The sequence below is a fragment of the Schistocerca piceifrons genome, chromosome 3 (genome assembly GCF_021461385.2).
Source record: "Schistocerca piceifrons isolate TAMUIC-IGC-003096 chromosome 3, iqSchPice1.1, whole genome shotgun sequence".
In the NCBI taxonomy this organism is placed as follows: Eukaryota; Metazoa; Arthropoda; class Insecta; order Orthoptera; family Acrididae; genus Schistocerca; species Schistocerca piceifrons.
Window position 1 is genome coordinate 407,586,959 of NC_060140.1, and position 16,788 is coordinate 407,603,746.

General features: G+C 39.2%; 1 protein-coding gene across 2 annotated transcripts in view; it reads right to left on the minus strand.

Moving 5' to 3' along the window:
• The window catches only part of LOC124789880 (D-glucuronyl C5-epimerase B), a 418,486-nt gene that overhangs the window by 91,934 nt on the left and 309,764 nt on the right, over positions 1-16,788 (minus strand). For both annotated transcript variants that reach the window (XM_047257396.1, XM_047257395.1), the window contains exons 4-5: positions 10,897-11,068; positions 3,416-3,643 (exon numbers count right to left, since the gene is read on the minus strand). In XM_047257396.1, the coding sequence (XP_047113352.1) occupies positions 3,416-3,643; positions 10,897-11,068 (400 nt within the window). The remainder of the gene's footprint in view (positions 1-3,415; positions 3,644-10,896; positions 11,069-16,788) is intronic.

The following is a 16,788-nucleotide window of genomic DNA, read 5'->3' on the forward strand; positions in this document are numbered from 1 at the left end:
AACTTGATGAAACCCGCCCACTGATGTATTTGGAGCAAATAAATCTAATTTTGGTGACCAGTCTTAGCCACCCCAACCTTGTGCAGTTTTACTGCTGTGGTGGGTTATGGCCTTTTCTCTATTTTGGGTATGATTATTCATTCATTATACTATCCATAGTAGTGCCCAAGCAATCATTATTTCCTTATTAATTATTGGATCTACTCTTGCACTGGCCCAAATAGATTTTGGGTTGACAGCCCCATGCTTGCTCACTGTTTGTTAACTATAATTCAGCTGAATCTTACTATACAAGGAGTAAATGGAAATTAGGACTTTCTACTACCCAACCATGATATTACTGCACTCAGCCTTCCATGGCTGTTATCAGGAACACACCATGACGTGAAAGTAAACAAGTGTAGTGGTGAGTAAGGAAAACACATTACACTGTCCATGCTTTCAGGTCAGTTCTGCACGTAGCAGCGAGTGATTCAGTGGTCCTCGCATGATATTGTCAGTGGTGCAGTGCAGTGTTATCCGCAATCGTCAATACCCCTGAAAGTGGGAGACATTGGAAGATGAACAATTTTGCCAGAAAGAAACAAAAAAAGGAGATTCAGGTAACAATAACTCAATAGAAAGCAATCTTGTTGGAGGCAAAAATGGTAGGGAAGTGACAAAGACATGTAAAATAATTTTTTAAAGATTTTAACAAAGTGAAGAAACCAGAGAAAAAGTGAAAACTCCTAGAAAATAAAGGCATTCTAGAAAAGTTGTTTCTCTAGACAACTTTGATAAAGCACTTACTCTAAGAAAATTTTTAGAGTATTATGAGCATAAGAAGGAAATACCAACATTGAGTAGACTGCTTATGTTTTCAAAAAACTGAGAAATTTTCATGGGGGAAGGGGAAACATTTCAGAAAATTTTAAAAGAGATAGGATTTCATTTCAAAAACTGTAAAAATATGAGAACCATGCTATCTGAACTTTTGAAATTGTTGCAAAACATGGGGAATACTTGAGAACAATCACAAATAATGAAAAGGGACCATGTAAACCAGCAGAGTTCATGGATGAAATGTGGATGCATATGCATTATACTATGAAAAAGTGTTGGCAGTTTGAAGAAATTCCGGGTGATGACCATGATATGAATGGGGATGCTTATCACAATTGGTTAGAAGAGAAACTGATTCATCACATCCCAGCTGGTAGTATTGTTGGTCTTAATAATGCACTGTTATCATACTGTTCAGACAAATAAAGCCACCACTACTGCAACTCTCAAAAAGTACTTAACTGAATGCCTCATTCCAAACAAAATCAGTTTTGAAATGGATTAACAAGAAATGAGCTTTTACAAATTATGCATTATAATAAGCCAAAGTGTGTTTTTGAGACAGATGCAGTTTTAAAGCCTAAGGGATATACTGTTCTGAGGCTCCCACCACATCACTGCAATTTGAACCCTATAGAGATATAATCGCACATAAAATGAAGCAAGAAATTCCAGGGGAAAAAAATTCCTTTCATTAATTTAACTATCCTAAAACAAATAACTGCAGACTCTTTATCTAAGATTACCCAATATGATTGGCTAAAAGCTTGCAGACATGTAAAAGGATTTGAAAATGATTATTGGCACAGAAATGGGTTAATGGAAGAACTAACAGAGAATATAATAATCAGTGTTGGTCTGGAGAGGGAAGGCGAATTTGTGGCATGACAATGACAGTGGTATAGAAACTGAGACACCAGATGAAACTGGTAAAAGGATTCCACTGATAAAGATACAGCAGATGAAGTATTTGGCACCTACCCCTTGTGCAATGGACTATTCACTCCATAACTCTAAGCACTAACATTGGTGCAGTTTTGATTGCATAACTGTAGTTGCACCACTCTTCCTTTCCTCTGCAACCTCGATTCCGCACTGACTCATGATAAGCTGACTGAAGTCCCCTACTCACAGGTGCAATAATACTGTGAGCAACAAACAGAATGCTATGGCGTTTAGTTTTGGGATTTCACATACAGAGATATAGATGGGGAATTCAATTGAGCTATTCTGCAGATTCGATTCATTTCAATCTCAGTTTTAGTATGTGGTCATCCAGAAAGTAATTCACCACATTTTTTTCCTTCAACAATTCTTTATTTAACATAATAAGAATTACACACATGAAAGAATAGTGTTTTATCTACACACCCTATTTTCCATGCAATTTCCATCCCATTCTATGGCCTTCCTCCAGCCCAAAACAATAGCGTGTATGCCCTGTCGGTACCAAACCTACTCCTGGTGGTGGAGCCAGTGCTTCACTGTGTGAATCACTTCGTCATCGTCCACAAAATGTCTTCCATGAATGGCATCATTTAGTGGCGTTTGTCCTCACGAATGACATCAGCAACTCACTGCAACATGTCAGGTTTGACAGTCATGGATGGTCTCCCCAACTGCTGCAAATCGTGGAGCTCCACCGAACTGCCTTCTAATGACATCATCCGTGCCTAGCAACTAACTGTACTTCTGTCCACAGCGGTTGCTCCATAGACTTTGTACAAGCGTTTGTGAGTACTCCCCACAGTTTATTTCTCTGCAGTGAGAAATTTGTACAGACGCCATTTTGAAACTGTCCTGCAGGTATGTTATGTCGGAAGTGACAGCAACTTGGCACACTCACTCAGGAGACTTCAAATAATACATACGTAACTTTTCGCACCCATAGCATTTTTTTCAGCTGAGAGAGAGAGAGAAAAAAAATGCTGTGTATTACTTTCTGAGCAACCGTTGTACTTAAATATCCTGTAACATAATACTTGGACTTTTTTCAAATTTTTCTCTAATACTAGCAGTTCCCCACACTAATACAGATCAGAAGTTAATAAAGTACATAAAAGTTTCAGCTGAAACATTGTGTGACTTTGTCTGAGAGGAACTTACTACCCAGATAAAACATGTAAAGTTTTTCTAAACTGACAGTACCAAAGTATGAAAGTTAAGAGATGTTTCAATGGCACAGGAAATCCAGTCATCAAATAAAGGAAAGAAAAGCACAGAGTTCCTTATTTCATACTGCCAGCAGTTATCTTTCCTTTTACAGTGTCTTACCCTCTAACTGTGAACATTATCCACCTTTCTCAATGTTCTAAGCGCAGCTCATGACAAGTAGTCATATGCTTATTTCATGCAATGCATAGAATTGAAATAAAAAGTTAGGGATGGATTTCATTTATTTTGTCCTGAACCTAGTAATATTGCAGCAACAGTAAAATTCACTGGTGTTATCTATGTCAAAATATTTGGAGCCACGTAAGTACTGATGCTACATTCACTTCTCAATGTTCACTCTTTAAGAAATAAAGCACTTACAAGCTTCTGAAAAGAACATCAAATGTAAATATTAAAAGCAGTTCATATCTGGGCTAACCTTGGCTCTTAAAACAGACAATATAGTTCCCTGTGCCATTTTTTATATAATTAAGCTCAGCGTCTTTAGGAACTCTCCAACTTCCTCTCTCTTTATCTCCATCCTCCACAACCACTTGATGAGGTTCTGGCTCGGTCATGTTTTTACTATAATGTGCTAAGCCAAACTGTGCTATCTGTGTGGGATAGAAGTAACCCTGAGGTTGCCACTGAGTTGACACCGGTACTCCTAGAAGAAAAGAAGCAACAACATATATTTTATTCAGCTGTGTTTACAAAATAATGTCTCAATTATTATTTGCAACTCTGAATCAAGCTCCCAATAAAAATGGAATAATTCAGACACAAATGGACTTTATTTGAAAGGTATATGATGCATAGTTAAGATCATTCAGTAAATGGTAGTTAGCACATATGCAAGGTTAACATAATTCTAATGAAACTTTTCTACTTTCCACAAAATGTGACTGAGTAGCTATGCTTTCTTGTGAAGCACATACACAGGTGCACAATTGTTCTGTCAAAAATTTACATAATTTTAAATCACCTACTTTTCTTGATCATTAACAGAATGGGCTGTGAGGAATGGAGGAAGCAAGCTCTGTACATCCCAATGACTGTTGCAGAGAGAGAGAAAAGATAAAGGGAGAATAAGTTGGGTGTATCTTCCTCATGTAATGCTAACACTACATGTGTATTTGCTGCTTTGTACCAAGTATCTACAAAAAAAAAAAAAAGTGACACATAAAAGTAAGAAATATTTTAAGGTTTGGTGAAAGTAAAGACACAAAGTTAACAGAACAGAGCCACACCGGGCTGATCCTGTGCCCCCTGACAGAGCTGCCAAATCTGAGCTCATCCCCTCTCACCAGTTGTAATAACCACAGCAGAAAAGCGAGTTATAAATTAATTTTCATGTATTTCCTAAAAGTAATGTCACAAAATGAAAATGGATGAATGCTTGTAATTGTGCTAATCCATTTCAAGTTGAAAATGCTTGTATGTGCTCAATACATTAGACTGGTTCAGACTGTGAAAGAGATTTGAAAAATTAACTGTTGAATATTCCTTCCAAACACAGTACGAATACTGATCCTGTTCCAAATCAAAATCTACTATCCTTCGGTGCTGATTTTGAGCATTGTAATGAGCCTATTGATGAGAGAAATATCCAGGCATAAGACCAAAGCTACTGTACAGAAGAAGAAGAAATTTTACAGGTAAATATATTACCAACTAATGAAGAAATTACTACTAGGCAAAATGTTAACTGTGGAAACAAACACTGCCTGAATGCAACAATGCATGCTTACACCAATAATTAGAATTTGAGGAACAGAAATAAAAGAGATTAGGCAAAAGAATGCAGAATCATCTCTCTCAATGTAGTGCTGGGTTTTTGAAATCAAAAGGCTACAAACAGTGATTCAAGCCTCTTTTTCAGATTGTTGACAACAAGTGGTTACGAAATGATGGTGTACAAACTGGTCATCTGAAGTTATTGCGAAAGCTGCAACTATACGTTGTATATCTTATCAAGTGTTATCTTTTATCAGGGATGTATTTAAATATTCTCTTACTAGTGAAGTCACTATTAAAAGAATCAGGCAATTTTCTTGTTTAGGTTTTATTGATTTAGGCCTCAGTGTTTTGAAAAATCAAAGTTATTAACGAAATGAAAAAAAAGGTTGTAATATAATTATTGAGAATAAAATAATAAAACCTGTCAATACAGTTAAGAAAATAAAATGACATTATAGGGGGTTTCTCCGTACTACATGTCTTTGTAGTCTAAACCTGTGTGAGCCTCTTACACCAGAAGAAAAGCAGCACACTCCAAGATGATGAAAGAGACTGACGTCATTTGGAGGCTTTGGATCTGCATTTCACTGACCATAGCAAAAATAGGACAACTAATATAAAGCCTAATAATAACAACAAAAATAACTACAATATACTAAAATATGGAGAACCTGGGTTACATTCATAGCTACATATGAGTTAAACATGTGTGCACCATATGCCAATAAGCTTTCAAAGCAGTGCAGTGCAGCGAGAGTTCACAGTGACACCACAGCTCACAGCCCACCTGCGCATGACCCCTACCATGTGTTCTAGTAGCCATGGTGTGAACCAAGAGCACTGTTCTCACATAAACCACATTAAGCCATCTGCTCAGTAACAATCATTTCTTTATGACGCTAGTTGGACAAAATTACACTGTGACAACAGTGTTTTAGTAAAGTTGTGGATCTATGGAAATGCTTCTTCTCACAGACAGAAGATGGGAACACGAGGGGTAGAACTCCTGTACCTCTCTGGGTTAATTCATAAACTGTCTTTCTTACTTGTAATTTTTTTCTGGTAAATTTTATGCACCCTATCCTTGCCTTCACCATTCGTGAGGTCCCCTCTCATTATCCAATCAGTGTGGCCCATCCAAGCAATTCCACCTCTCATGGTGAAGAAAGAAGTAACCAGTTAACATGACAGCCACTTATGTAATTGCTGCTATAATGCTACACATATTACTGTTATCATCTTATCATTAGATCACTAATGTTGGCTGTAGGCAGACACAGAATCCTAGCTGTTCGAAGTCTTCAGACTTTTACCACTTCAGAACCAGGGAGCCCGGTGATCAGGTAAAGTATGACAAATAGTCAGGAAGTTATGCAAAATAAAGGAGTTGTTTAACACATATTTTGCATTACATTTGAAGTATCATGAAAAGTTTCACATTATGGCGTGACATATCAAAAACTGTGGGAAGGTGGATTATGGGGAAAGTTGAATTTGGGTACCAACCAACACAAATATTTGCTGAAGTGTAACACATGAACATCTGCTCTAGGTTCAAGGTAATTCCCCCCTTACTTAAAATTAAGTCACTGAAAGGAATTACACGGCAACAGAACAATACAAATCACAGATAGATAAGGTGTTGTCGATTCGATAATGTTTGTAAAGCCTGCATGAGTGCATAACAGGACAGCTTGTAGCACAATAGTGATATTCTGAGTCATGCTGGGTGTTGAGTGTGTACAGATTTCCCCATTCTCCTTGTAGAAGCCGATGTGCAATAGGATGTGTAAGCTCACTCCCAAAGCTTTACGAGATATGAGTGTGTCTCTAATTGTTGGCAATCAGACAATGACGATAGAGATTTACTTCAGCCATGACCGCATAAAAAACTGAACTGTAGCCTAACTGTACTTGGTGTAGCTGTAATTGTTTTCTACCAAATTAATCATTTTGATGATACTGACAATATAGAAGATCAATCATGGGGAAAAAAACGCACCACCACCAGGGACAAGTCAGCATTCCTATTCCAGTGAAATATTTCTCTTAATGTTCTATAACACACTTTATAATTAAATTTCAAATATTTATAATGCACAGTTTTTTCATTATGTGCTCACTCAACTGAGTCTGACCCACTTCTGCATAATGCTCTTGGTACCAACTCGCATCGTCACCAACCCGTCTGCCAGAAAAGGTGGGAAACTGCAGAAGGTTCTAGAAGCTAAGGCTTGCCAACTAGCACCTGCTGCTAGTTAGTTTACTGGCAAGGATATCTATAACAGTGTCCTTACAAACATCATGATAACTATGATGTGTTGTGTTGTGTTCAAATATATACCGAAATAAAGTACTCTGAGAAGGCAGTACAATTAATAGCTTAAGAGAAAACTGAGGATTCTTTTCTCCTTATAATTTTGAGTGCCACTAAAATACAGAAGCTACAAGGCTAAAATTAACAGTACTGTATTTCAGTTAGAAACCTGGAGTCATGATGTAAAAACAGTAATGCACTACAAATTAGCATTCCTTTTGGCTTAATTTATAGATTAGAATTTCAGCACCATATTTATTAAACAACATAATAAAGCTGGTAGAAGCGGACCTCGGGGAAGATCAGTTTGGATTCCGTAGAAATGTTGGAACACGTGAGGCAATACTAACCTTACGACTTATCTTAGAAGAAAGATTAAGAAAAGGCAAACCTACGTTTCTAGCATTTGTAGACTTAGAGAAAGCTTTTGACAACATTAACTGGAATACTCTCTTTCAAATTCTGAAGGTGGCAGGGGTAAAATACAAGGAGCGAAAGGCTATTTACAATTTGTACAGAAACCAGATGGCAGTTATAAGAGTCGAGGGGCATGAAAGGGAAGCAGTGGTTGGGAAAGAAGTGAGACAGGGTTGTAGCCTCTCCCCGATGTTATTCAATCTGTATATTGAGCAAGCAGTAAAGGAAACAAAAGAAAAATTCGGAGTAGGTATTAAAATTCATGGAGAAGAAGTAAAAACTTTGAGGTTCGCCGATGACATTGTAATTCTGTCAGAGACAGCAAAGGACTTGGAAGAGCAGTTGAACGGAATGGACAGTGTTTTGAAAGGAGGATATAAGATGAACATCAACAAAAGCAAAACGAGGATAATGGAATGTAGTCGAATTAAGTCGGGTGATGCTGAGGGAATTAGATTAGGAAATGAGACACTTAAAGTAGTAAAGGAGTTTTGCTATTTAGGGAGTAAAATAACTGATGATGGTCGAAGTAGAGAGGATATAAAATGTAGACTGGCAATGGCAAGGAAAGCGTTTCTCAAGAAGAGAAATTTGTTAACATCGAGTATAGATTTAAGTGTCAGGAAGTCGTTTCTGAAAGTATTTGTATGGAGTGTAGCCATGTATGGAAGTGAAACATGGACGATAACCAGTTTGGACAAGAAGAGAATAGAAGCTTTCGAAATGTGGTGCTACAGAAGAATGTTGAAGATAAGGTGGGTAGATCACGTAACTAATGAGGAGGTACTGAATAGGATTGGGGAGAAGAGAAGTTTGTGGCACAACTTGACTAGAAGAAGGGATCGGTTGGTAGGACATGTTTTGAGGCATCAAGGGATCACAAATTTAGCATTGGAGGGCACCGTGGAGGGTAAAAATCGTAGAGGGAGACCAAGAGAAGAATATACTAAGCAGATTCAGAAGGATGTAGGTTGCAGTAGGTACTGGGAGATGAAGAAGCTTGCACAGGATAGAGTAGCATGGAGAGCTGCATCAAACCAGTCTCAGGACTGAAGACCACAACAACAACAACAACAACATAATAAAGCTCTTCCAGTTTTCATGTTTGTAATTATAATAGTGTGAATTGGCACTTTCAGAACCAAAAGACTGCAACAGTCCCACTTGTAGAATTATAGTTTGTATATTAGTAGGAGTAAATGATACTCATTAATGTCACTGCATCAACCTTCCTTACCTACAGGAAAAAATTGCATTAACTTAGATTCCCAACTGTGAGGGATAGTTACATGTTTGTACAACAAGGAGACTTTTTCATTTTCCAGTAGAAGGCTTGCGGCTAGAAAGTTGAATGTTACACACAAAGTCCATATGGAATGACAATTTTTTTCTTGTTTCTCTGGTGCAATCAGCGAGTGCAGTCCATGAGATGCAATCAGTGCAATCAGTATGTGCTAAACAGTGTGAATCTATAATTATATAAGCTATAACCATGTGCCTCAGAAGCCTATTTTTGGTAAATAACATGTCATGGAAATGACGATGTGATTTTTTTAATGGAAATTTAAGAAACTGACTGATTTGAAGACATTTTTATAAATAGACAGAAACTGTTTAGCAGAATTTGTTCAAGCTCTTGTTTGCTTCCTGCTTGAGATATTGCATGGTAAGCAGAGTATTAAATGTTTCCTCTTTCAGGGCAGCCAATTATACTTTTGAACTAACTGACCAATACTTATTTTAGCAGAGATGAAGCTGCAACACTATCAGACTTTCAACTCGGAAATGTACCAGTTGCTGCTTGTCTGTATGATAAAGACTGAATACATTTCACATGATGAATAAAACTTCCACATTGGCTGTTAAAATACTTTTATTAAAAAAGTCACTACCAGTTTTATATCAGTAGAGATGCATCTTCTGGTGACAATTTTTTCAAAAGTCATGGTGTGGCAATGTGGTTGCTTACAGCCAAGCCCACCATTCCTGTAGATAAAACCAACAGCATACTAAAAGTGGTTGCTATGATTAAACTGACTGGCATAGCACAGCACCATGCTGTACCCAGTATACAAGTGTACACAGCACCAGCATAAAATGTACTGATCGGTACATCAGTACAGTTTATGCCAGCATTATGCATACTTCTGTGATATCTGTGGAATGATGCTGCACAGTCCCACTCAATTTAAGCACAGACAACTGCTTTTAGTGTGTTGTTGGTTTTATCTAGACAATGAACAATGGGATATGGCTGTAAGCAACCACTTTGCTTGAAACGATTTTTGAAAAGGCTGTCACATGAAGCTGTATCTCTACTGATGCAGTCTTTGATCTAAAAACTTTTTTCCATTGTTTTATGATCTGTTTAGATCTATATGATTATCACTGATAATCATCAGACACATTTGTCTTCCTAAACTAGTATACAAAACATGAAAATCTAGTAAGCAAGGTAGGCACCATCAATTGGTATAAAAACTTCTTTAAATATGTCTGCTTGTGTCTGTATGTGTGGATGGATATGTGCGTGTGTGCGAGTGTATACCTGTCCTTTTTTCCCCCTAAGGTAAGTCTTTCCGCTCCCGGGATTGGAATGACTCCTTACCCTCTCCTTTAAAACCCACTTCCTTTCGTCTTCCCCTCTCCTTCCCTCTTTCCTGATGAGGCAACAGTTTGTTGCGAAAGCTTGAATTTTGTGTGTATGTTTGTGTTTGTTTGTGTGTCTATCGACCTGCCAGCGCTTTTGTTCGGTAAGTCACCTCATCTTTGTTTTTTTTTATATATATATATATATATATATATATATATATATATAGAGAGAGAGAGAGAGAGAGAGAGAGAGAGAGAGAGAGAAAGGAACATTCCACATGGGAAAAATATATTAAAAAAAGGCAAAGAGTTTGGGCCGAGATGTCAGTTGAGGCGGAAGTACAGAGGCAAAGATGTTGTTGAGTGACAAGTGATTACCGAGGGGCGGCCTGGCCTCAACCTCGGCTAATAACTGGCTGCCCTGAAAGAGGAAACATTTAATACTCTGCTTACCATGCAATATCTCAAGCAGGAAGCAAACAAGAGCTTGAACAAATTCTGCTAAACAGTTTCTGTCTATTTATAAAAATGTCTTCAAATCAGTCAGTTTCTTAAATTTCCATTAAAAAAAAATCACATCGTCATTTCCACGACATGTGCGGTTGGATATGGGTGTGTGTGTGAGTGTATACCCGTCCTTTTTTCCCCCTAAGGCAAGTCTTTCCGCTCCCGGGATTGGAATGACTCCTTACCCTCTCCCTTAAAACCCACATCCTTTCATCTTTCCCTCTCCTTCCATCTTTCCTGATGAAGCACCCGTTGGTTGCGAAAGCTTGAATTTTGTGTGTATGTTTGTGTTTGTTTGTGTGTCTATCGACACCTGTACAACTTGCAAGTATACGAGATCAACATACCTTCCACAGCACTGACACATTTGACCCTCTCCCGAACTTCAACATTGTAGTTCTCAAAATACATGAACACTCCTTTTGGATCATATTTTCCTTTAGGTTTGTAAATCTTGGAATAACTATGAGACCATTCAAATCTTTCATACCCATCATAGGTAGCAAGTTTCCCAAAAACCTAGAAATACAAGAGAAACTGTAAATTTTTAAGACAGTTGTATTAAGCATGTAAACACTTCATAAATATTTAGATCTCATGAAACAACTAAGCATATCCCTGGCAATGGTACATAAGCCAAGCCATGGTTTTCACACCATAACTAGTGTCATGTTGTGACCACAATAAAGTCCAAATCTGAGAGCAGGGTTGTTATCATCAGTGAAGTACAACTCTTAGCACTGAAAGCACGTTTATTACAGACACCGACAGGACAGAACTGAACTCCTCGACAGAGAGTGCTTTTATTTATACAAACCTTGAATATCTAGAATATGCAGATGGTACAAACACAAATTTTGAAACTTTCTGGAAATGATAAATATTAAATAACAAATATTTGCTGGTAATGGGATTTTAACTGGTGACCCACAGCACACCAGCCAGTGACACTAAGTGCTACTCCACAAGACAGGCAGCACAGCTCATGACATTGCTCCTTCTCCAGGAGAAACAGCTATCTGCAATTTCAGCGATTGTTACTGGAGCTGACTACAGCAGCTTGGATCTTGATCACTGCACTCTAGTCAAGTTATCACAGCATAATTTCATGACCAATGAACAGATCAGCAGTTTCCTTGGACGAGAAGACCTAATTATCTATCAGCACCTGATGACTGTAGTAGGGCTTCATATAGAGGACATAGCTGACCCTTGATGAACTTCATATGTGACATTCACCAAGTAACAATGGATACATTATGGTCCGAAGTAGCACTTTAGTCACTTTTCTGCGAGTCCCACTTTTAACACAGTCATGAAAAGCTGCACCAGATCTGCTGGTCTGCACGTCACTGGCTGGTCCATGCCATTATAATGCTCTCAGCCCTTCCCCTGGGCACCCAAGATCCACATGCAAACCAGCTGTCTTCCATCTTCTGTTCCTGTGATGAGGTGTTTCATGTAGTCAACCTAAATATCCTCCAGTTGAAACAAGAATGGTGTATCCATTGTCACTTCGGCCTTATGACCATGATGTAGAATAAACGGTGTGAAGCCAGTAGTGTCTTGCTTTGCTGTACTGTATGAGAATATCACAATGGGTAGTATGATAATCCAATCTCTCTGTGCAGTAACAACGTACACTGAAAGCATATCTGTCATTGTCTTTTAAAGTGCTCAGTGAGGCCATTAGTCTGTATATGATAGGTAGCTGTCATCCTGTGGGTGATGTTGCCAATGTGAAATTACCTCTGTCATTAGTCTCATGTAAAATTTTTTCATGATCAAATATATCATATGAGTGCCCCACACTACAAAATAATGTCTTCTACATGTAACCTTACTATTTCTAGAGGTACAGTAGTCATCATAGCTTTAGTGACAGCATAACGGGTGAAGAAGTTAGTGCAGACTATTATCCTTTGATTCCTGTTGGTTGACTTCGCGATCTTCCCCAAGAGGTTGATTCCAATGTGGAGGAACGACATTGCTTCCTGCAGAACTGGTGACAGGTTCCCTGGATATAATTTTGACAAATACTTCTGTCACTGCCATTACTCAGAGTGGCACACAGAGTGTTTAATGGGCCAGTGACACATGTGTCTGATTACTAATACATCTGGAGATTCATGAATTCCAGATGAGCATGGCAGAAATACTTCAAGAATGCTGGCCACAGATGAGCAGGGATGACAAGCAACCATTTACATCCCATTGGATCATCGTTCCTCTTATACAAAGTTTTGTGTATTAATTGGTATTCCCTTTTCTCGGTTCCTCCTCCTTCAAGGCTCCTATCATTTTCAGCAATGCTAGATCTTCTCTCTGTTCAGCTGCAATGTCATTTAGTGCAGCGATGACCAAAATTTTGTCATCACTAGCATGTTCCGCCAAAGGACTCTTCGAAAATCAGTTGACATCCTTGTGTTTACATCCGTTTATGTATACCACTGTGACATCACACTCATGAAGCCTCAGCACCTGCCTCACCAGTTGACCCAATGGATCCTCTAGGCTAGTCAGCCAGTATAGAGAATAGTGGTCAGTTATGAAGGAGAACGGTTTGCCAAATAAAAATGACTAGAACTTGCTGATGAACAAACAACTGCATGACACTTTTTTGTTTGCTGAGCAGTTCATCTCAGACTCAAAATATTCAGGAACTATAAGTTGCTACCCTACCAACACCGTCCTGAATCTGTACAAGAACTGCACTTATCCCACACCTGACAGTGTGAGTGTGAAGTTCTGTCTTGGTACTCTTGCCATATAATGCTAAGACTGGCAATGTTGCACGTCCTTAAGAAATAATAAAGATCTTTCTTGCACCTCATTCCTGGGAAATATGGGGTCCCCGTGCAGTAATTCTTGCAAGGGATGTGCCTTGATATAGACATCCTTTATGAATCACTAGTAGTATGAGCACATTCCAAGGAAACTTCTCATGTCAAAATGTGCCGAGGAGTAGGAAAATCTATGACTTCTTATTTTCTCTGGATCGGGATGGTCTCACCTGCCATTCATTAGGTGCCCTAAGATTTATATTTCCTGGGCAAAGTGGTTCTTTTTGGGTTTCAGGCAGAGGCTTGCAATCTGAAAACACTTCAACACAGTTGTCAGGTGGCTTAGAGATATTCTTCAAATGTCTTCAAAAAATAATATCATCCAGACAGCATACAATGCCATCCATTTAAGGTGTTGAAGCAGATTGTCCTTTATATGTTATGGCTAGAGGGTTACACAGTCCAAACAATTTAACTTTGAACTCACAGAGGCTATCAGGTATTAAAGTCATCTTTTCCCGGTAAGCTTCGTCAACTTCAACTTGCCATTCTGCATAGCCAGATTTGACAAATACTTTGCCCCTTTCAAATGGTCCAGGGAATCATTAATGTGTGGCAATAAGTAGATATCTTTTTTCATTATTCTGTTCACTCATCAGTAGTCGACATCCTTCCCCTTCATAAAAACCACAGGAGGAGGACCAAGGACACTCTGAAGGTTCAATGATGTCATCTTACAGCACTTCTCTCTTCCCTGCGAATTATGTGTCATTCAGTCGGTGACACTCTACATTAGCGCTGGCTAATTTGTGGATGATCCCCAATGTTGACACAGCGTTTTACCACAGACTGCTTGTTCTGGCTTTTCTCCAGTCCAGATTTGAAAGTATCTGAAAATTGGTGAAGGATAGCTAACACTCATTGACATTGTTTCTCATTCACAACAGATTCTATTGGCAGTTTGACAGTAGCTTTCTCTACTGCTTGGTCCGCAGCTGTAGTGGAGAACAATCTTTTCAATGGTATTGGACTGCCCATCCTGAACTGGTTCACCTTCTGTACACATATACTTTTGGGGTGACTTGTGGCTGCTTGTGACTACTAGTGACCTAAATTTCTCCTTTACCACCCACAGTGCTTACGATGATTGTTGGTATGCAGATACCTTTTGTGAGCCCAATAAGCTTTTCGCAACTGACAAAAGATTCACAATTTAACTGTGCCTCTAGACTGATTAATGCAACTCATCCAATTGATGACAGCAGTCTAACAATGTCTTCAGCAGCAAACAAGTGCCAAGAGCTATCTTTGTTATGTGTGCTTGTTGGAATAGCTTCATCACTCTGGGGTTCTGATCTTCCACAGTCTCTGACTGCTCTGATGTCTGCAAGAAGTCTCATCCCCGAATAACGTAATGATCACAATCTGTTAAAATGATAAATTTGAAGAGATGTGTTCTGTTACTGATAGTCATTTTTGCAATGCATGTTCCTGCCGGGTGGACGTATTTCCCTTATGTGACCTTAAGCAGTACTGTTTTTACATCACAAAATATAGTCTTCTTTAGACAGTGACAATAAGTTTTTAACTTTACTGAAAAAGAAACTCCAGAGTCGAGTAGTGCCTGGATAAGCTGGCCATCGATGACATTTCCTGTCGTCTTGGTAACTGTCATCCAAGGAGGATTTTCATCTTTGTTGAGCTCACCTCCATAGATGGTCATCTCAGTTACCCTGAATTCAGTGGCTATGTGAGTGGCTGATACCCCAGTACAACAATGGGGAATGGCTACAGAGTGCTGGGGAGCAATCTCGTCCATGGTGTGGTGATGACCATTGTTCCACAAGTCGACTAAGAAATCTGCAGTTGACTGTTGTGATGGTTGACATCTTGGGGTATTATAGTCACTGTACACTCACCATCTTTGTCTACAGTAGTGTAGTGTGCAAGGTATCCACAGTTAAAACAAACCAGTGTGTAATCCTCTGTTCTACAAACGTCTCTTCTTCTGTGAGACATTATACTTTTCGGAGCAGCTGATTCTACCTGCACTGGCTAGATATTGAGTAGACATTTGACAGCTGCGGCATAAGTCCGAATTGGCCGAGTCCATTCCTCAAGGTGTCTTTGACTAATGGTGTAGATTGGTGCCAAAGATCATTACACCTATCCAGGAATATTCTCTATTACCTTCTGACATACAGGATTGATATTCATGGTGCTATCTCTTGAGTACTTTGTCCAACATTCCTGGGTGCCATAAACTGTTTTATTTCTTTTCTTACTACCTGGTGAATGAGAAAGACTAGGTCACGGTGGTGTACTGGCAGCCAGCCGTCCCTTTGACAATTTCTGAAAAAATTACTGCAAATTTCCTTTGAATGTAAGGCTGTTCCTTTAGTATCCCATGGTGATTTGGATTCCCTGCATAGCCTGAGTACTGATAAGAGTGAGTACGTCAGAGATACTTAGGGTCCAGGTGACAGCCACTGCTTGCACCTGTACAAAGTGTGGCCACTGCAGAAAGGAGCACCGCCCTCTGACGAGGGTTTGCCAATATACCACAGCCTGGCAGTTGCGACCAATCTCTTGCCAGTCACTGAAACCTTACATATGTACCATTGGATAGCAAAGTATTCTGACCACGTTTTGTGATCTGGATTGTGGTACACGCTTAGACAACTCGGATACTCTAGGGACTTGTCTTGGTTATTAATTCACCTCGTGACCTCCACGTGTTAGTCACCTCCAAAACTGCTTTTTTCAGTCTGCCAGTTTCTTTGTGACCACCAGCATGAGTAATCACAAACATGCGTTTCTACTTACACAGAACAGGATAGAAAATTGGTGATGAGAATTTTTTCACCATTCAGCTATACCAGTATGGCTTGGTTCATGAGTTTCTCGAGTTGTGGCAGCAGCAGTTGTTGCTACAGAACACAAGCAACAGCTAGACAGGCAGTTGGCATTTCACCAACAACACCACACACAGCTGTTACAGCTACTGCTACACTAATAGCAGTCATCAGTTGTGTCTGGCTCACCTCCCCACCTGACCTTCACTTGTGCTGATGAGGCAAATGAAGATTGGGAGATCAATTTCTGTCAATTACAGACACTGGGCATCAGTGTGCACTCTTACTGTCTTCCAGTAGGAAACTGTATGAAGTGGTGCGAAAACTCTGGCCACTCCCAGATCCTAGTAGTTTGACTTTTTCTGATTTTTGTAGTTTGTGGACTGACTATTATGGTCACCAAACTCACATTGTTGTGGCTATGCTCAGGTTTAAGGAAACCACTCCTGCACAGCGTGGGCTGCTGACTTATGAAGCTTGGCAGACAAGTGTGATTTTTCCTGTAAACAATGTGGTACATCCAATGCGGACTCCTTTATCTATGATGTTATTAGCCGTCTCACTCTGGATTGAAACATTAGTGCAAAACATTTAGAGGTAT